This window comes from Balaenoptera borealis, assembly GCF_965194805.1.
Source record: "Balaenoptera borealis genome assembly, chromosome: 8".
NCBI lineage: Eukaryota > Metazoa > Chordata > Mammalia > Artiodactyla > Balaenopteridae > Balaenoptera > Balaenoptera borealis.
In genome coordinates this window covers 102835397-102856103 of record NC_138865.1, presented here as the reverse complement: position 1 = coordinate 102856103, position 20707 = coordinate 102835397, and the positions used below count along the sequence as shown (strand labels likewise).

The window sequence follows — 20707 nt, the reverse complement described above, 5'->3', positions numbered from 1 at the left end:
AACTTGCCATTCTTCCTTCATTCACTCATCCATCCATCACCCATCCACCGCCCATCCATCATCCATTCATCATCCATCCATCATCCAAATATCATCCATCCACCATTAATCTATCATCCATCCATCCAATTGTCATCCATCCATCTGTGTCTATTTTTACTCACTACGGTATCCCTCATGCTCGGCACAGTGCCTGGCACATAATCCTCAACCAATATTTGTTGAAGGAATGAAGACAGATTTGGGCCATGCCCAAGAGCTCTGGGTTCGAGTCTTTTACCCTCTCTCAGTCCAGCCCAGTGGGTAGTGAACACTGCCCTACTCACCTCACAGGATTCTTGCGAGGCTCTAATGGTGAGTGGACAAGTGCTTTGCAAACTGTAAAGGGCGGTGAAGACATAGTCAGCATCAGGCTGTTGAGCTGCTGTGCGGGCGCCGAGGCCTGCAGAGCTGGGTCTCTCTCAGGTCTGGCTGGTGAGACCTGTCAGACGCTTCCCCTTGGCCTGCCAAGAGGCCCAGAAAGGAAAGGAAATTGACATTTAACGAGCATCCGCGATGTGCCAGGGCTTCACACACTTTAACCCTCTCTTCTCTTTTCTTGTACAGATCAAAGAAATGGAAGCCCAGAGAGGTCTGTCATTTGCGTAAGGTCACACAGCCAATGAGGAGCAGAGTCCAGGTTTGAGCCTGAGGCTGTGAGCCCCAAAACTTGTGCTTGTGACGGTAGCGCACACCACCTCCCTTTAAAGGGGTGTTGCTGCCTCCCTGCATTCCAAATATCCTTAAGTTCCCCACTGTTCAAGGTCACAGAGCCAGCTCCTGGCAGGGTCTTTAAAAAAATGTTTCCATTCAGTTTTTGCATTGATGATTATTTCCTTTTTGCTTTATAGGAATTTCCCCCCTTTTATTTGTAAAGAAAAGCCAGTGTTAATGTTCTCCCACACATAGGTTAACCCTTGTCTGACAGAGGTGGATTCTGGGCAGGCATTTCGGAGAGGGGATGGAAGGTCAGCCGCTTGCCAGGGCTTCCTGCAGGGCCTTTTCTCAGACCCTCGCGATAGTTCACACTCAGGTGTGGCTGTGCTGCCTAACGTCACCCGTGGCAGAAGCCCCTGACTCCCAATTTACCAGCTTCCTATGACCCTCAGCGTGGGGCAGCCTTCTAGGACCCAAGCAGAAACCATGCCCTGAAACCTAGAGGCCAGGGAACAGTCTTCCTGGAGACTCTACTCTTGTACCGCAGGCTGGGACAGAAAAAGAAACACTCACAGCCACTGTCCTGGGCCACCCACCGAGGGCCTGGCACAGCACTGGGCACCTCACCAACATCCTCTCTTTGTGTCTTCTCAGCAGGAGGGGTTGGTCTCAATAACCCCATTTTACAATGGAAAGGGAAGCTGAGGCTCAGAGAGGCAAAGTCACCTGCCCAAGGCCGCACAGCTGGCCAGGGGCAAATTGGGCGTAAGACAGGACCCTTGTTTATAAGTTGCTTTAAGTCAGGGGGTTAAAAATAAAACACTGTGCACTTGAAATGACAAGGTACCTCCTCTGGGCCAGCCACCGTCCGCAGTCCTGGGGACCTGGTGCAACAAGGAACTGGTGGAAGCAAGCCCCGGTTCTGCTAAAGACTTGCCGAGTGACCTTGAGTGGGTCACTCTCCTTCTCTGAGCCCAGAATTTGCCCTGTGTGAGCTGAGTGGATTGAGGGTCTGAGTCTTTTATGCTCTTTCTCATATGTTATTTGGGTAACAATTTGTAAGGTAGAATTTAGGGGGCAGGGGAAAATGGCTGTGCTTTGTGGAGTAGTGCTGCAGTATGGCTGAAAGTTACTGAAAAGCTCTCTTCCTGCCACTCAGAGACCCCATTACCAACAACCCAAGGGGCAAAATTCCCAGAGGAGTTAAGGTAGCTGGGATTAAAACACTCCATTCCTGACCCGCATCACCATGTGGGGGGCCCAACAGAAGAACTGCAAGCCCCGGGCCAGATACCAATGGGAAGCAGGGACAGCACCAGGCCTTCCACGCCAGTGGACGGTGGATGGTGGACGGTGGGTGGGATGCTCTCTGAGCTCCGACACCAGTGGCTCCTCCCCCGCCCTTCTCCTGGGCAGCCCCTCACCCCAAGACACAGCGCCCCGGTGCCCCCAGCCCCTCAGCGGAGGCTCCCCCTGTCGTTGGCTCCAGTTCCAGCAGGCTGGCCATTTAAGGCTCCACCTCACCCCTTTAAATTCTATTTTTTCAAACCACATTCTTGAACTTGGCAGATAACGTGGCAGCCCGACAAGAGCCCTATTTACTCGGAGAGCCGTGAATGGGCCCTTTATAACAAGCTTCATTAATATTTCTACCTATTGGCCAGCTCTCCGTTTCCTCCCCCTATACAAACAGATTCTCCACACAGAAAGACTTTTCAAATGCTCTTGTTGACTTTCCCCAAATAGGGAGGGTAGCCGGGCTGGCCAGGGTGTGTGAGTGTGTGTGAGTATGTGTGCAGGAGAGGGGGCGTCTGTGGGCGTGCGCCCGCCAGCCTGGTGCAGGAAGGAAAGAGGCCCACTATTCATGGGCAGGGGCGGGCAGCCCGGGTGAGTCCAGGTATGCTGCAGCTCACAAAGACACACTGAGCCCAGCCTGCACCGTGAATTCCAGAGCCCTGGCCGGGGGAGCCGGACGCTCCCTCCTCAGCCCCTGCTGCCGGGCCGGGTGACCCTAGGCAAGTCCCTTACTCACTCTGGGCCTCACTGTTCTCATTTGTCAGTTGGGTCTACACCCTGTCACTCAAAGTGTGGTCCATGCAGCAGCAGCAGCGTCGCTTGAGAGATGCAGCTTCTCTGGCCAGATGCGCTGGAGCAGAATCTGCATCTTAAGATCCCCGGGGGATATGCGTGCACAATGAGCTTTCAGAAGCATCAGATCTACGGCACGTGCCCCTCTGCCACCACCAGCGCTGTTCTATGGCTCACAGGCCATCACAGACCTTAAACATCATTGAGCCACCAAGGCTATTTTGTTCGCTACTTGGCGACCACAGGCCTGGCCCGTGGTGAGGGCTCAGGAAATAAATGAACAAACAGAAAAGTGCATTGTCAAAGTCCAAAGCCTTGTGCTAGTGACAGAAATTCTTCCTCTTCAGCATTTGAGAACTTGGAAGAACAGCCTGCTCTGTCATTCGGAAGGTCACACAGCATTGAAAGGGATCGTCAAATATTGCAATGGATGGGGTGAGCTTGCTGTCTTTTGGAGATATGCAAGCAGAGGCTGGAGGGCCTGTGAGGGCGCAGAGCCCCATGTGTAAAGGACATGCCTCTGGGGCTGAGGAAGAACCACTGCAGAGAATGTGGCGTAATCACTGCGCTTGCTTACGGGGGCATGGTGGCAACTTGGAGAGAGGCAGAGCCACGTCTTCAACTGATGATGCCCTCAGTGAGGACGTGGGCAAATGCCTTCACTTCCTTTCCATTTGTTCACGTGATGAATGTTTTTCCAAACTGTCTGGCTGTCTGCTGGACCTTGGGGACATGATGGTTAATAAAACAGACTTTGTCCTTGTCCTCATGGGGGAGAGAGACCATCAACAAGTAGATTAAAAATTAAATTCAAATGCTGAGGAAGCAGAGGAGGGTGAGAGACAAGCTGGGGGGGGAGTGGGGGGGTGGTTGGAGGGAACTTATTAGCCAGGGGAGTCAGGGAAGACATTACTGAAAGCTGAGCTTTTAAATTTAAACCTGAAGACAGAGGAGCCAACCATGTGAAGAGCTGAAGAAAGGGTGCTCTCAGCAGAGGGAACAGCACGTGCTAAGGTCCTGAGGCAGGAAGTGTTTAGTGCTTTGCAAAGGGTCAGGGTGGCAATAGCATTCCACACGCAAGGGGGAGAGGGATCTGTGATGGGTGGCAATTTCCCAGACCTGCTGGGAGGAAGGATGGCACAGAGTAGGTGCTCAGAGCATAACGTGTTGGCTTTTAATCCATCTTCAGGCCTCTGTGACTGCTTCAGGCCCCTATCAGGACGGCTGCCTGCTCTTTCCATCTCTCAGGAGCAGCCCAGGAAGTACCCAGCCTGGGCCACGGCCCAGGACGGGGTCAGCTGACCTGGAGGGGGTTGAATGAGCTGCCTGTGTGTGTCTTGGCTACCTACATCTTACCTTTTGGGGGAGGGGTGGCCTGCCCAGCTTTGGCTAGCCTAGATGGCTTGGACAGAAATCCCTGACCCCCTGCCTAGGTCTCAGCAGCCAAAGGCCAGACCCTCTCAGGAACACAGAAGCCTCTGGCCAGCCCACACCCCACTCCCTGGCCAGCCCTTAAGTACCAGGCTGGAAATAACCAGTTCTCTCCACCCCTAGGGGCCATGGGCTCACCCACCACAGGGGCTGGAGTGGCTGGACAGAGTGAGGCAGGACGGCTGTCCTGAGAGAGGCCTCTTGGATTCTCCCAGCTGGGAGGCCCTACACTCAGGCTCTGGGGGGATGGGGTGGGGAATTCAAATCCTGGATTTGCCACTGACCCCCCAGGAGTGCTTCAAAAACTGCCTTAGCAATCTGAGCCTCAGCTTTCTTATCCATGAAATGGAGTTGATCACTCCCTCTGAGGGTCACTGTGAGAAATAATATGATAGATGTGTGAGTTTTGTAAACTGGGAAGTGTAATGCATATCGAAGAGTTCATGGCTGGGAGGAATAGTTCACGTCATATTCGAGGTCATGAAAAGACAGTTCTGGCGTACAGTCCCAACTCTAACCTCTGGATAGATCACAGCACTTCTGAGAGTCTCAGTTTCCCCAGCTGTAACATCTGGACCCTTGTCCTGACCTCAGTGTTGTTACGAGAATCCAATTAGTTCGAACGATGTAGGCACTGAGCACCTACTATGTACCTTGTTCACAGCATTCTAGATGTCTTGCAGAGGGGAAGGGCCCCTTTCCTTCTTCAACTTCAGGGAATCCTTTCCTGAGGCTTCAAGATAATCCAAGATGTACTCAGGAAACCATCAAAGGATGGGGAGAAGAAGACTTCTAGGTCTCAAACTTGGCCCCCAGAGTCAAGTTGCTGGTCAAGAACCTGTCTCATTTTCTTACTGTCCCTGTGACTTTGGCCAAGTTACTTAGCTTCTGCAAGCCTCAGTTTCCCCATCCATAAAGTAGGGAGACTATTAATACCACAGTGGGCTGTTGCTGTGATTAAATTACATCAATTGATAGCTGAGCTCAGTTCTTGACCCATTGTGTTTGATTCATCACGTTTGCTGCTATTAGAAGTAGCAGTAAATAGAAGTTGGTTGTTGTAGTAGTAACAGTCGTAAAATAGTAGTAGTATAAATACTAGTAGTAGCAGTAGAGGTGATGATATAAGTAATAATAGTAATAGTAGTCACAGTACTGGTAGTAGCAATAGTATTAAGAAGTACCAGTAGTACTAATAGTAGCAGTAGCAGAAGTACTGGTACTGCAAGGACTGGTGGTGGTAGTAGTAGTAGAAGTGCTGGTTGTACTAATAAACAGTGATAGCAATAGTAGTAGAAGTAGTAGTGGACGTACTAGTATGATGCTAGTAATAGTAGTGCCAAAAGAGAGAGTTAAGACTGAGAGAATTCAGCCCCTTTTAATTCTGGGGAGATGGGACAGGGTCTAGTTTATGGAAATTGGAAAGGAGAAGGGTCCAGAGAGATGAGGTTGACAAGAAATGAAGGGGTGCAGGGCCCCAGAAATTGGTGCTCATCAAATCCTCTTAGGCTTGGTGAGAGAATATGATTCTGTTTCAGGGACAGTGTCTTGGGGTTGGGGGCCGGGCTGTCTCCCCCTCCAGCTCCCCCAGGGAGGCAGGGACAGTGTTTGCTCCCAGAAATCCCAGAGCCCTGGAGGAAGCAGGGTCTTGGGTGCCTCTGGTCCACTGTCCTCTACACACACTGAGGCTGTGTGTGTGTGTGTGTGTGTGTGTGTGTGTGTGTGTGTGTGTGTGTGTGTGTGTGTGTGTGTGCGCGCGCACGCGTCTCTCCCTTGGGTCACAAGAGTAGGGAATGATGACTTTGTGGCCTCGGGAGACGTGCTTCCTGCTGCTTCAGTGGGCCAGCTTTGAGGGTTTGGCGGCTAGGCTTATGTGGAAGCTGCAGCTTCGTGTTCCAGCTCCTCAGCTGCCAGAGGGGCGAGTCAGCAGCGGGGCCTGGCACCCACCCAGGCAGGAACTCAGCGGCCTCATGCTGATAAGGTGGGTGGGGCTTCCTGAGAAGAGCTTGAATAATTTCAAGGAGGGGCACTAGGGCATCATCCCCAGGCTCTGCTCATCTGGAAGAGTGAGTGAAGATGCGTTTCTAGCCAGAACCATTACACGGGCTTCCACGGAAACTTCTATCTTCTGGCAGTTTGAGTATGATCCCACCAAACTCCCTGGCCTTTGATCCCACTAAGCAACAGTTTGCTCTTCAACTTGTCCCACTGCTGGGCCTTTGCTCGTGCTGTTCCCTTTGCCTGAAATGTTCTTCTCCTCCTTTCTGCCTATCCCAATTTCTACCCATTTTTAAAGCCTGTCTGAATGCTACCTCCTCCAGGAAATCTTTCCGGATTCCCCAGCCCTTGCTCTCTGGTCAGGATCCACTTTCCTCGCCGGTGTTCCCATGGCATTCGGTTCCAGCTGCTATGAGTAGTTCAGTTTAAGAGACATGCCCGGATTCACCAACCAGTCCCTGCCCTCAGAGAACTTAGAGTTCTCCCAGGCAGACAGATGTTGCTGCCCCATCACTACCCCCACTGGATGGGTTCAGGTCCTGGGGCTGGTAGTTGTGGGAGGGTGTGGGTCCTTAGAGGAGGGCTCCCATGACAATCCAGGAGGACTTCCTGGGAGAGGATGCAGCTTCTCTATGCTCAACCAAACAACACCAATGACACAGTGGATCGTTAGCACATAGTTTGTGACCTGGCACACAGTGGGTGCTTTGAATGTGCTTAACTCACATTCAAATTGAATGTGCAGCTTCGCCTCACACATTGGACAGCTTTCTGTCACCTGTGTAGAGGAAATCTAGCAAGGAAGAAAAATCTGGAAAACTGTTAATGGATCCCATGGTCCCTGCAGGCAGGGCCTGTGGACAGTTCTGCTCTTTTCCATGAGTTCAGTGGATTCTAAGCTAGAAGAGAGGGAATCTCGGGCAGCAATGAGATGGCTTATCCAGAAGTCTGGTCCCAAGAGAAGGGCAGATGTTCTAGATAAAACAGACACAAGGTCTCAAAATGCCCATCAGGATCTGAGAAATCACTCTACCAGAACATAGCCCAACACACACACTGAGTGGGATGACTTGGTCATCAAGAACAATTGAAAGCCGAAGTTGTCAATCCTGGCTGTGCATTAAAACCATCTGGAGTGCTTTGGAAACACTGATGCCTGGTCCCCACCCCCAAACCAATTAATCAGAATCTCTGTGGGTGCGGCCTGGAGTCCCCAGGTGATTTTGATGCCAGGGGAGGAGCTCCACTGCCTTAAAGTATCACTCAACATTCCCCAGGGAAGAAGGCAGGGGGGTGTGAAAGCCAATACGGGAGCATGTTGCAAGAGAGATGGTAAAACTAAGACGAATTGTGTACGTAAAAGGTCAACTTCAGTTATCCAAGTTCAGCTTTGTAGAACAGCTCACAGGAAGAGGCTGCAGAGAGTCGAGGACAGAGCACAAGTTCTGGCGACTGACAGATCCCCACTATACCACTTAGTGGGTGTAGATCCCCACTACACCACTTGGGCAAGTTACTGAACATCTCAGAGCCTCAGTTTCCTTATCTGTAAAATGGGCACAATTATAGTGTCAATCCAGAGGATTGCTTTGAAAACTAATTAAAGTAGAAAAAATAGCCAGTGTTGAATAAATATTAACTCCCGGGCCTCTGACCCAGAAGGTTCCAGACACATGAGGAATCATTGTGCAAGAGATGGTCCTTAACGCCCCTTAACTTTCTTACATATTAACATTATTGCTTTTAAGAGAAGATATCCAGCTCACAGGTAAGTTATTCTTGGGTGAGCAGTGGGTGGACTGAGGCCGGGGAAAGCTGTTTCTGTTTCTAGGGAGAAGAGCTGAGATCCTGGAAACAACAGGAGTTTCAACAACCCTGGGTCCTTTGATTTCACAACGACCCTTCAGGCAGTATCATTTCCTCTTGCTGGACCTTCATGCCTTCATCAGACTGACAGACAGACAGTGAGTGTGCCTCTGTGCCAGGCCCTGTGCTGGGCATGGGGATGGGATCCCTACCCTCACCAAGCTCCTTGTCTAGCAGAAAGCCTGGCATGGCTGCCGGTATCCACCATACACAGCAGAGAAGCCGTGTGAGGCTTCGGAGGAGAGGAGCCAGGCATTTAAGGGGAAGTGGTGGCCTGGGTGTGCCAAGGGGTTACTCCCTCCATCTTGTCCTAAAATCATTACCCTTGATCATGAACGCAACTGTTGCTCTAGCCCGTGCTGGACCCCTTCAGTTTTTCCATCTGCAAAATGGGGTGGGGGCCAGAGAGACATTCATTCAGTGATCCCTTAAGGTCCCTGTTTTGGAGAATTTTGTGAAATGAGTCCTGTGGCCCACATTGATGTTTTAATTAAAGATTACAGCAAGCTCTGTTTGGAAAATTTCACAACAGTCCTTGGACCCATCTGGCTTTTCCTCCACGGGGGATACAAGTGGAGCAATGACAGATGGGTGTCGTGTGATAAAGGGAGACCATCCTCCTCGCTGATCTTTTTTATCATCTTTCTTCCACCTCAATCCAATGCAAGTCTGTCTGGCAGGGTAAGCCCCAGGCTGGGCTCAACCTCTTCCCACAGGGCCTCAGTCTCTGTACCTCACAAATGGGGACGAGCCCTCCTGTGTAATGCGTCGGGAGGAGCAGAGGGCACTGACACCCGGGCTTACCAGGGCCCCCTAGAGCCTGTCCTCCACCCTCTAGGAGCTCTAAATTTGTAGCACGTGGTTGGGTCCAAGAGGCTAGCTTGGGGAGAGTGTCATTCAGCTTCTGGGCACATTTGAGAGCAGCTTTGCGGCAGGAGCTGATGATCTCTATGATAAATGGGTCTCTAAATGAGTCCTTACATCATGAAGCTGAGAGTTTGTGGTTAGCCTTGAGGGGAAGGGAGGGAGGAGAGATGGAGGTCAGGGAGGGATGTAGGGATGCATCCAGCAGCCCTCTCGCCAGCCTCCCTTCCTCCTTCCCGGCTCCTTCCCTTCTTCCGACCAACATTTGTTGAATTCCTACTGCATGCAGGGCCCTGGCTCAGAGACCCCAGGGATGAAGCCCACAGAGTCCCTGCTGCCCGACAGAGAGGAAGCGCAATGCAGGGTGATCAGCACTGTAACGGAGGGAAACCAGGAGGTTGTGAGGACACAGATGTGGTTCCAGCCTGACCTCGTGGGTCGGGGGGTGTGAGGAAAGGCATTCTATGGATGGGAAGGCTTGCAGGACAAATCCACCAGGTAGAAGTGAGCGCTCCTGGCAGAGGGAACAGCAGGGGCAAAGGTTTAAAGGAATCAAAGGAAAGCCTAGGAAAGCTTTGGGCTGGAGCACAGGATGCAGGGGTTGGGGGCTGTGGGGAGTGGAGACGGACAGCCAGAGGGGGCAGCTGGAGATAGAGCCCAGATGGCCTTGAGTCTGAATGGCCTTCAGTCCCAGCCAGGGGACCTCAGACTTCATTCTGAGGCCCCAGGGATCAGGGTAGGGTTTTCTCAGTTGGGGGGGGATGGCTGGGGCTGAAGGGAGGAGAGTGGACTGAAGGGGCTAGGACCAGCAGCAGGGCGTGTGTGGGAGGGTCCCCTGGTTGCTCAACGTGGCTTTTGTTCATTCCCTCGAGAAGCACTTCTTGAGGGCCTGCTCGTCTCTGTCCACAGCACACGGCCGGCCAGCCCCTCCACAGTGCACAAGCTCAGGAGAAAATGTATAGAAAGGGCGTTGACAAAGCCTCCTTTGTGAGGAACCCTGGGGCCGTGTTGGCACGATGCTCTGCTGCCCTCTAGCGAGGCCTGGCGATGCACCCCTGCAGGGTCCAGCCAGCTTCTAAGATGTGCTGAGCTTCTGTACATGCCTTCTCTCTATCCCTCCCTCAGCTACAGGAGTCCCACGGCTCCCTAGGAAGAGGGGCGGTCTGGAAGTGGAGGACAAGCTCAAAACAGGGTGAAGAGGGGAGGTGGACACAGAGGCACTCAGTCCCAGCTGTGGGAACAGGCAGCATCAGGGTCAATGAGGGGCTTGGGGCCCAGGTACTGCATCTTGAATTTTCTCAAGTGAATAAACACAGACTACATACAATGGTAACAGTGATGATGATGGTGGAGATGGTGGTTGCAGTGACTAACGATTATGGGCACTGCTGGTTATTGGCAGTGCTGATTATGGGCATTGCTGGTAGGTATTGGTGATGGGGTAATGGTGATGGTGGCAGTAATGATGACAAAGATAGAGGTAGAAATCGTGGTAGTGGTGATGGAGGTGGTGGCTAAAATGACTATAAAGCTACAAAGAATGTTCTTGTATATGTCTTTAGGTGGGAGTATGCACTCATTTCTATTGGGCACAGACCTAGGAGTGGAATTGCTGGTCATAGAACAGGTATATCTTTAGCTTTAGTAGATGTTGCCAAACAGTTTTCCAAAAAACGGTTGTATTTACGCTTTTACTTGCAATGTGTAAGTTCCTGGTGCTCCATATCCCCACAAACACTTAGCGTTGTCTGTTTTGTTCACTAGTGTATCTCAAATGCCTGGAAGCCTGGCACATAGAGGAGGCTTAATAAAAATTTGCTACATGAGTGCTCAATATAAGGGTAGCAGATGTTTACATTCACCATTAGAGACCAGAACCAGAACTTTGCTCCTGCTTGTAGACATCCAGTGATGGCCACATTTGGATCCAGGTTGGGAGCCTGGTGTAAAAGTCCCGACCAAACCGCTTGTCACACCCCAGAGTGCACATGTCCCTTGTCTCTGCACTTTTCTCAAAATCCCTTCAGTGTGGCTCCCCTCACTCCAGTTTGAGGAGGAACAGCAATCTGATCAAACCAATGCACACTAAGATGTGAGTCACTCATGGTCCTTAACCCTTTTAAGGGCATTTAAAGGAGCAACTCGTTCACTTACTGGGTTTATGACTGAAAAAGCAACCTGCCACAGCAGACAGCAAAGAACTTAGAGTTCCTGGTTTTGGATTTAAACTCTCTCAGTTTGGCCATTTACAGCTATTTTCCCCTTAGACAACTTCCCTTGCCTATCTCTATCTTCCTGTTTTGTTTTGTTTTTTTTTCATTTGAAAAACAGGAATGGTAATTCTTATCCTATCCACCTCAAGGATTCAAAAAATAGAATAGATTAAGGAACTTCAGCATTGAAAAGAATCTTGGAGATCATCTAGGGATTTTTATTTTTGCTTTTAAATAATTCTTTACAATATATGAATCACTTTCAATTATAGTTTCATTGAAATCACAGAACTATATAAAATAAGGGCAGGATCATTAATCTCTTTTCATAGGAAGGAAACAGGCTAAAAGGGGAAATGACTTGCCCAGGGCTCTGTGGTTTGTTAGTGGCAGAGCTGGAGGCAGTGGCTCTTTGCTCTACCTAATTCTCCCTGCAGATCTAGCTAGAAGGCCCTATAAAACCAAAAGGTCAACTGGGCTCTTGCTTGCATGCCTCCAGTGCATGGGGAACTCACTGCCACCCAAGATAAATCATTTGCTACTTGGGTGGCTCTGATAGTTGGCTGTCATTTGTGGTGGTATAGAGCATGTTTCATCGAGAGGGGGTGATTATTAGAGCTTTCATTCTAATGTTTGTTTGAAGGAAGAGGAATTTACAGAAATATTCAGAGAACATGCAGAGATAGCCAGAATGGAAATAATTATAACAATCAGTACCTACTGATGTTGTCACTTCCCTGTTGGTAACCCTTCATTGGCTTCCTGATTCTCTGAGGAATGAGTCCAGATTCTTTGATGTGCCTTTCGTGAGCTGAGTCCAGCCTCAAACCAGCTCTCGATGCCACACACATCTCCCCACCCCCTCCTGGCCTTCCTGCAGGATGGTCCCTCTGCCTGGAACACCCTCACCCACCACTCTCACCTCCCTCCTCCTACAGGCCTCTGAATCCCACCCCCTCCTCCAAACCCCTGCACATTAGATTGCACTTACCTGTCTCCCCAGCACGACTATGAGCTTGGAAGGGGCAGGATCTGCATGTGATTCCTCCAGCCGGTGCCCTGCATGAAGAATGGCACTGAATGGGTGATTGCCCCGCCCCAGCATATTCACAGACATCTCTGCTGCTCTCCTCAGCCAAGCCAGGAGAGAGTTAAACAACCTCCCTGGCCTTGGATCAGCTCTGGCATTGGAGAGGCAGGTGGCCCAAAGTTTAACCAGATGTTTCAGAGCCTGTTGTCAGCTCAGCTCAAGGAATTCAATCCAGCCACATCTTCCTGGAACTGAGACCTGGGCCCCTCCCACCCCTCTAGACCCCTTTCCCCTGCCGGGGCTCTGAGCTGGAGGAAGCTGGAACTGCTGGGGAGGGGTAAGGTGGGGAGGAAGATTACAAAACTGGAGGAGTACGTGGAGGAAGTAGGAAGAGCCTGATGCATGCTCTGCCCAGACTTGCTGTGCGGCCTTGGCTGAGTCCTTCCCATCCCAGCCTCAGTTTCCCCATCTGTGCACAGAGGAGGCTGGTCTGGGTGGTCCCTCCTGATGGGACTGGCCAAGAGCAAGTGATCCTCAGACTCCAGAGTCCCCTAGCTACAGACTCCAGAGTCCCCTAGCTACAGACTCTCTCCACCCCAGAGGTGGCGGTGGGTAAATCTTTAACTAGCTAGCCCTGAGCAGGCCCAGCCTTTCCGGATGGATGGCTGCCTGGGAAGCGGGGGATGAGGGTGGAGGACGTAAGGTGTGTATAGCCAGTCCCAGTGTGGTGAAGGGGGAGGGTACTGGGGAGGGAAAAGAACGAGACTCGGGCGGAGCTAACCCGTGTGCAAAGCAGAACATGGAGGAACGCGGGTCCCCCGACGGGTAAGTACAGATTCAGGGAGGTTCAAGGAGCCGCTGGCGCAGGGATGGTTAACTCGCGTTGCTGCCACAGGGACCCCGCGCGGAACCTGGAGCAGGGGCCAGAGGGGCCAGAAACGCCCATCCAGGTGGTGCTCAGGTGGGTATAGGTTGGCTAGGAGGGGTCCAAGCGAGCAAGGCACTGATGGAGATTTCAGGATGGACCATCCGCCCCCTCCCCGCCTCTTCGGACCACAGGGTGCGTCCCATGAGCGCGGCGGAGCTGCGTCGAGGGGAGCAGAGCGTGCTGCACTGCTCAGGGACCCGGACTCTGCAGGTGAGGACCTCCCCCGCACTCCCCAAAAAACACCTACCGGGAAGACGCCAGGTCCCTCCAGGCCAATTTCCCCCAGGCCCCGCCCTCCCCCAGGTAAGCCCCGCCCTCCCGGAGTGCCCCGCCCCCTTCTCCACGGCCCCCTCTCCCAGGTGAGCCCCCCGGGCGGGGGCCCCGACGTGGCGTTCCGCTTCGGCGCAGTGCTGGACGGGGCGCGCACGCAAGAGGACGTGTTCCGGGCCTGCGGCGTGCGGCGCCTGGGCGACCTGGCGCTGCGCGGGTGAGTGAGGCCCGGTGACGCCCCGCCCCTCCCCGCACGGCCCCGCCCCTCGCCCCCCCCTCCGCCCCCGGGTACAGCCACACTCCTGCGGCCCGCAGCTTCTCCTGCACCGTCTTCACCTTCGGCCAGACCGGCTCCGGGAAGACCTACACCCTGACCGGACCTCCTCCCCAGGTGGGCCGATCGCATTCGGAGCCCCCGGGGGTCAGGGGTCGGTGGGCGAGAAGCCCTGGGGAGCCGCAGGCAGCGCAGACTCCCAGAGGGAAGGGACGTGGACGATGAAGCCCAGCCCCGTTTATTTGCAGACAAGGAAACTGAGGATCAGGGAGGTGAAGGGACTTGGCCAGTCTAGAGCACCTGGGTTCAGATTGTGTCCCCTTTACTTACTAGCTCTCAGTTTCTTCATCTGTAAAATGGAAGTGATAGTACTGACTGAGAATTAAATGTGATGTTGTATGGGAATTTGGCACAGTGCTCTACAAAGGGTGATTGTAACTGCGGCGGTGGTGGTAAGCCAGCCCCAGGCTCAGCTGTTTCTTCCCCCAGGGGGAGGGCGTGCCCGTACCCCCCAGCCTGGCCGGCATCATGCAGAGGACCTTCGCCTGGCTGTTCGACCGCGTGCAGCACCTCGGTGCCCCTGTCACTCTCCATGCCTCCTATCTGGAGATCTACAATGAGCAGGTGGGGGACTGAGAAGGCTAGAAAGACAGCCCACAAGGAAAAGGAGGCATTTCTTTCCAAGGAGGCTGGGTCAAGGGGCAGAACAGATGGGGGACTGTCGACCATAAGGTCTCGGGGTGGATGAAGCAAGAACTCAGAGAGACCCCTCCCTCACCCTCCACCCTCCTCTCTCAGGTTCGAGACTTGCTGAGCCTAGGGGCTCCCCGGCCCCTCCCTGTTCGCTGGAACAAGACCCGGGGCTTCTATGTGGAGCAGCTGCGGGTGGTGGAGTTTGGGAGTCTGGGGGCCCTGATGGAACTTCTGCAGATGGGTGCGTGCTATTTCAGGGGAGCTTTGGGGTACGAGAGATGCCCATTTTTCACCTGTTCACTGAGTGCCCTCGGGGCCGCAGGCTGGAGCTGTGGGTTCAGAGATGACCCTTGTGGGAGAAAAGAGCCAGCAAACCAACAATTCAGATACAGCCCAAGAATGTCCCCCACCCCTACCCTCCAGGCCTGCTGATTTTGCCTTCCAGGCTCTTCCCACCCTCCTCTCCAGCCCTGGGCTTCTGCCTCAGTCAGGCCTCAGTTTTACCCCCGGAAGGGTCTCCTCCTTTCAGTCCATGCTTCTCCATGTAGCAAACCACATCCCTCTTCCCTTCCAGACCTTTCCAGTGCCCTGAGAGTAAAGGCCATACCTCCTAGCCTAGCCTAAAGGCCCTTCCGTTCCACTCTCATTCATCCATTCATCACATTTTCATTGGGCACCTACTGTGGCTGGCATCAGGGACACTGAGACTCTGGGCTCGGGCCGAGCATTGTGCCATGCCTCCCAGTTGATCTCTTTGTCTGAGCTTCTCTCCGTCCACACAGCAGTGGGAGAGATGTTGATAAAATGTGAATCAGACTGACGTTCTTCCAGTCAGTTCTCTCCAGCCCCCTTTCACCTATCTGTGTTAGAACCCGACCCAGCACCCATCATTCCACTCTCCTGCCTCTGTGCCTTTGCACTGGTTGGGCCCTCTACCAGGATGCCTTTGCTCCTTTTTCTTTGTTGGTGACCACTTGCTCTTCCTACCACGTCCAGCTCCATATGTTTTTCCCCTCTAGGTCTTAGCCGTCGAAGGAGCTCAGCTCACACCATGAACCAGGCCTCCAGCCGAAGCCATGCCCTGCTCACACTATACATCAGCCACCAAACTGTGAGTGCCCCAGCTTGGGGAAGGAGCTGGCCCAGGGCCACCCAGCAAGGGTCTGCCTCTGGATGTATAAAACAACTTGGGCGTACGCAGGAGGTAATGGTGAAAACCCTTGGCCTTTGATGGGGACAGCCCCTCCCACGTCCCCATCAAGCCCTGCTCCCCCAACCCCAGCAGATGCCTCCTGTGGATCCCAGGAAACCGCCTGCCGGGGGGAAGCTGTGCTTTGTAGACCTGGCTGGCAGTGAGAAGGTGGCGGCCACAGGATCCCGTGGGGAGCTGATGCTTGAGGCCAACAGCATCAACCGCAGCCTGCTGGCCCTGGGTGAGATCTGGGGCCAGCTGGACTGACTTCCTGAATCCCTCCTCTGTGCTTTACCCATAGCTGTCCACAGTGGGGGAAACCAGAGGAGTTGTAGGGCACGGAGGAGAGTTAAAGAGCTGTGATCCAGAAGCCACAGGCCTCCCTCCGGCCTCGGCTTGCTGTTGTCTCATGCTTTCCCTCTCAGAACTTTGTTTATGGATCTATAAATCCTGAGGATACAGTTACATTCTAACTGGGGAGGTAGAAACACTCAAGTGCAGAGTGTGAGCCCTCAGACATTCAACCTGTCCCTTGTTGCATTTGGGAAGACTGAGGCCCAGTGAGGGGAAGGGCACTAGCCTGTCTTCCCACCTCCCCACCCCCCAGGTCATTGGGCCTTGAGGTCCTTGACAGCTGGGGCCTTGGCCTTCCTCTGTGCATGCATGGGGAGATGCATAGGGAACGCCTCTTCATTCGATTTATTTGTCAGACATTTCCTGAGCCCCTGCCAAGTGCCAGGCCCTTCGGTGGGCCCTGGGGATCAGGGATGGAGCCCAGTCTGGTGGCAGAGGCCAATCTGAATGGGTAATGAGATCACGTGGAAAGAGATATCTTAGAGACCTACAAGCCTGGGTGGAGATCCTGGCTCTGCAGAGTACCAGCTGGGTGGCCTTGGACATGAAGGGTAACCTTGCCTTCCCTACCCAGGTCACTGCATCTCCCTGCTGCTGGACCCACAGCGGAAGCAGAGCCACATCCCCTTCCGGGACAGCAAGCTCACCAAGCTGCTGGCAGACTCGCTGGGGGGGCGTGGGGTGACCCTCATGGTACCTAAGGGGGACTGGCAGGGAGGGCGGGGTCCTGAGGGAGGGCTCCCAGAGAGGAACACTCAGGGGCAGTCCTCCCCAGGTGGCCTGCGTGTCCCCCTCAGCCCAGTGCCTTCCCGAGACCCTCAGCACCCTGCGATATGCCAGCCGAGCTCAGCGGATCACCACTCGGCCCCAGGCCCCCAAGGTGAGTGGAGAGAGACGCAGGCAGAGGGACGGGCAGGGCAGAGGGTGGGGGAATCAGGCAATAGCTGAAGACTGAGTTGGTGTCACGTTGAAGTCTGGGACTGAGTCAGAGTTGGGATTAGGGTCGGGATCTTGATGATGGGGTTATGGTTGGGTTGGGGGGGGGGTGTCAGGTCACGGTCAGGGTGACGGCGGGCCTAGGGTGGGAGTCTGATTAGGAATATGATTCAGGGTCTGGCCAACATCCAAGCTGGTATCATGATAAGTCTGAGTTAAGTTGGAGTCTGACGTGGGGTCTTATTTGGGGTCACAATCTGGGCCAAGGTTTGAACAGAGCTGAGTTTGGGGTTGGACAGGGTGTAGCTTAGAGCGGGCCCTCCAGGCATACAGCTGAGGCCACATGGCACTTTAATGCTGTTAGAGCAAGGTGTCCCCTCCAAATGGATGCAGCCTTGGGCCAGGATTCAAGGCTGACAAGTGGAGCATGGGCTGGATTTTAAGCTCCACTCACTCTGCAACCCCAGAGCCCTTGTGCAGTGTGAAACATTTACAACCACAAGCAGCAACTCTGGGTCTGTTTTTCTGCAGTCCCCTGTGGCAAAGCCACCCCAGCATTTGGAGACTGAGCTATTGCAGCTCCAGGAGGAGAACCATCGCCTGCGGTCCCAACTGGGCCAAATGGACCCCAAAGGTATCAGCTCCCTGGGGGTGGGACGAGATGAGGATAGGGTCTGGGGCTCCTAGGGCTCCAGCCACCTCCCTCTTCCCTGCAGCCTCTGGACTCATTGGGGCCCGGGTGGCCTGGGCTCAGCAGAACCTCTACGGGATGCTGCAGGAGTTCATGCTGGAGAACGAGAGGCTCAGGTAGGGCCCCGCCCCCAGCCGGGCACTCTGTGCCCCGCCCCTCACTGCTGGGCTTCCTCCCTTCCCTGGTCCCTGGCTCCCCTTCTGTCCCCACCTGCCTCCTGGAGCTCATACTGTGCTGCAGTGAAGAGGGGCTGACTGATACCCCCGGCCAGCCCTGCCTCCTGTCATGGTCCCGGGGCCTGCTCTTCCTAGGAAAGAAAAGAGGCAGCTGCAGAGCAGCAGGGACCTGGCCCAAGATGAGCAGCGCATCCTGGCCCAGCAGGTCCACGAGCTGGAGAGGTGAGCACGGCCGGAGACAAGCCTTTGGATGGAGGGCAGGTGGGAAAGGGGTGGCTCAGTGAAACGGCTAGGTCAGACCTCTGGATCCAGACCCCTTGGGTTCTGATTCCAGCTCTGCCACCAGCTGTATGGCCTTGGGTGAGTCATTTCGCCTCTCACTGCCTGGGTTTCCTCTTCTGTAAAATGGGAATGATATAGTACTTGCCTTCCAGGGTTTTGTTTTGTTTTTTATAAATTTATTTATTTATTTATTTTTGGCTGTGCTGGGTCTTTGTTGCTGTATGCGGGTTTTCCCTGGTTGTGTCTAGCGGGGGCTACTCTTCGTTGTGGTGCGCGGGCTTCTCATTGCAGTGGCTTCTCTTGTTGCAGAGCACGGGCTCTAGGCATGCGGGCTTCAGTAGTTGTAGCATGCGGGCTCAGTAGTTGTGGCTCGCAGGCTCTAGAGCACAGGCTCAGTCGTTGTCGCTCACGGGCTTAGTTGCTCCACGGCATGTGGGATCTTCCCGGACCAGGGATCGAACCCATGTTCCCTGCATTGGCAGGTGGATTCTTAACCACTGCGCCACCAGGGAGGTCCTCCAGGGTTGTTTTAAAGATCAGATTGAATAAGTTCATATGTAAAGCATTGAGAACAGTGCCTGCATACAGTAAGCACTCCATGAGTGTTTGTTAAAAGCGGGACTTGGGTGCCAGCCTGCTGGTAGCATTGAGGACTACAGACAGACAGACCCCACTGTTCTTTCCAGGCGCCTCCTCTCTGCCTGCTACCTTCACCAGCCGGGCCCTGGCCCAGCCCCACCATGTCCCTGTGTGATGGTGCCACCTCCCCCCTGCCACGTGAGTCTCTGCCCAGCCCGGAGAGGGGAGGAGCAGGAATGTCACGGAGCCCCTGACTCAGCCTCTTGCAGGCCCTGCCGCCTCTCTGCCCCTGCCCCTGCTGCCACCTCTGCCCCCTGTGCCAAGCGCCACTGGCCCACTGGGCCTGTCCACGGAGGGAGCTCCACCTGCCCCAGGTAGGAAAGGCCGAGGTTGGGGGAGGGAAGTCTGGCAAGCTGGAGACCTGGATCTAGGGAGTCTGCAGTCTGGAAGGCTCCAGAACTCTGGGGACTCTGATGTGCCGGGCTGGGTCACAGTGGGGAGTGGCTGGCTTTGGGTTCTCTCTGCCTAGGGTTCAAAATAGCTATTTACCTCTCCTGCCCCTCCTCCCCATCCTACCTTCTTTCGGGAACTTGCTCTGCTGTTTGCTTATTCATTCATTCACTTACATGTTACTCATTTATGCATTTACTTAATGAATGAGTTAATGGATGCACTTACTTAGTGAATGAGTGTTCACTTCCTCATTCAATAACCCTCCTTAAGCTCCTTGCTTCATGGCAGCCCCTGTGCTGGGCACTGAGGATTCACAGACCTGACATGGTTCCTGCCCTCATGGAGTTCCTTGTCTCCAGAGAGGACGTCACAAGGGCCACGCACTGCCCACAGAAAAAGTGACCACGACCCCACCCCTTTATGCCCATGCCCACCTGACGTTCTTAGTGCCCCATGGGGCAGGTACGGCAGGGATGGTGGTGTCATGGTCGGCACCAGGGAAGTGGGGCACAGAAGCAGGGCTGAGGGCACCCAGTGTGGGCTCTGGTCTTTCCTGCAGGTGTTTGGCTCTAAGGCCCCAGCTGACATGCCCCTGCCTGCCCGTCCCCCGCCCTGGGTGCCCCCATGTAGCCCTGGCTCTGCCAAGAGTTCAAGAGAGAGGTGGGTCCGGCTCTGGGGCACGGGGGGGTGGGTGGGTGGGGGAGGCCCGGGAAAGTGAAGGCTCGCTTCCCACCATCCAACCCACCCTGGCCCAGGAGTCACAGCGACTGGATTCAGACCCAGGTCCTGGCAGAAATGCTGACCAAGGAGGAAGTGGTACCCTCTGCACCTCCCCTGCCCATGGGGCCCCTGAACACATCGCCAGTGCTTAGAGGTGAAGAAAGGAGCAGGGGAAGGGCTGCCAGTGTTTTCTGGGATCTTGGGCCAGAACCACCTTCTCCAAACCTTAGTCTTCCCAGTTCTGAAATAGGGGGCATACTAAGAAGTGAGAGTTCTAAGATCTTTCTATTTCTGGAACTTAGAATTCTCTTCCTAGGGCCACCTGCACTCCCAGATGTATGCTGGAGCCCGTGGGGTACATGGCAGGAGGAGGGGAGTGGGTCCCACCTGAGGCTTCCCCAGAGGATGTTGGGACACTGATGGGCCTGGGTGAGGCAGGGCCCAAGGGAGTGCTGGCCTCAAGTCTCACTGTGTCCCTCAGGTGGGGCTGCAGTTCCAAACTTGGCCCGGAGACTGGAGGCCCTCAGAGACCAAATCGGCAGCTCCCTTCGACGTGGCCAGAGCCAGCCACACCCCAGTGAAGGCACATGAAGCCCCAGCCGGGTCCTCCCTTCCTGCTGAGGGCAAAGTGAGAACCCAGGAGACCACCATGTGACCTAGGGCTGGGCTCTGCACTCCTGGGCCTCAGTCTCCCCATCTGTTAAATGGGATATAGCAGCTGCTGCTCCGGTTTGCAGCTGGGCTGGGCAGAAGGCAGTTCCTGAGGCATTGGGGTGGGGGCTGATGGGGCAGTCTGGGGAAGCAAAGGGAGGGTGCTAGCCTAGACCAAGAGAAATGAGACCAGATTCAGGAGAAACCAGGTAGCAGTGGTGAAATAAATGAATAAAGAGAGGCATCAGCTCCAAGTCTGGTTGGTCCTGTCCTCTGACTTGCCCTTGAGGGAATCCCAGAGAGGAGGGTCTCTTGCGGGGGG

At 54.1% G+C, this 20707-nt stretch overlaps 2 protein-coding genes across 19 annotated transcripts in view; one reads left to right on the top strand and one right to left on the bottom strand.

Moving 5' to 3' along the window:
* The window catches only part of COL27A1 (collagen type XXVII alpha 1 chain), a 186264-nt gene extending 173484 nt beyond the window's left edge, over positions 1-12780 (bottom strand). For 3 of the 9 annotated variants that reach the window (XR_014247869.1, XM_082403739.1, XM_082403738.1), the window contains exons 1-2: positions 12148-12777; positions 327-503 (exon numbers count right to left, since the gene is read on the bottom strand). Coding sequence is in view for 7 of the 9 variants with exons in the window: in XM_082403739.1 (XP_082259865.1) it covers positions 327-409 (83 nt within the window). In the remaining 2 variants the exon portion in view is untranslated. Of the gene's footprint in view, positions 1-326; positions 504-12147 lie in introns of all 9 variants that reach the window. The other 6 variants (XM_082403735.1, XM_082403736.1, XM_082403737.1 and 3 more) reach the window with 4 other exon arrangements.
* Positions 12781-12920: 140 nt separating this feature from the next.
* KIF12 (kinesin family member 12) lies at positions 12921-20639 on the top strand (the record flags this gene model as incomplete). Of its 10 annotated transcripts, none has more annotated exons than XM_082403919.1 (19): positions 12922-13011; positions 13082-13147; positions 13246-13324; positions 13474-13601; positions 13700-13775; positions 14148-14282; positions 14457-14592; positions 15371-15462; positions 15637-15784; positions 16472-16590; positions 16673-16777; positions 17365-17467; positions 17550-17640; positions 17836-17922; positions 18669-18759; positions 18831-18935; positions 19574-19674; positions 19770-19888; positions 20216-20639. In XM_082403919.1, 19 exons carry the CDS (start codon positions 12986-12988, stop codon positions 20323-20325), a joined length of 1917 nt encoding a protein of 638 aa, XP_082260045.1. In that variant the 3' UTR covers positions 20326-20639. The 10 variants fall into 10 exon arrangements, with proteins under 10 accessions (XP_082260044.1, XP_082260048.1, XP_082260045.1 ...); XM_082403917.1 differs by having other exon boundaries at positions 15592-15784; XM_082403914.1 differs by having other exon boundaries at positions 12924-13011; positions 13206-13324; positions 15592-15784.
* Between the last annotated feature and the right edge of the window lie 68 nt (positions 20640-20707).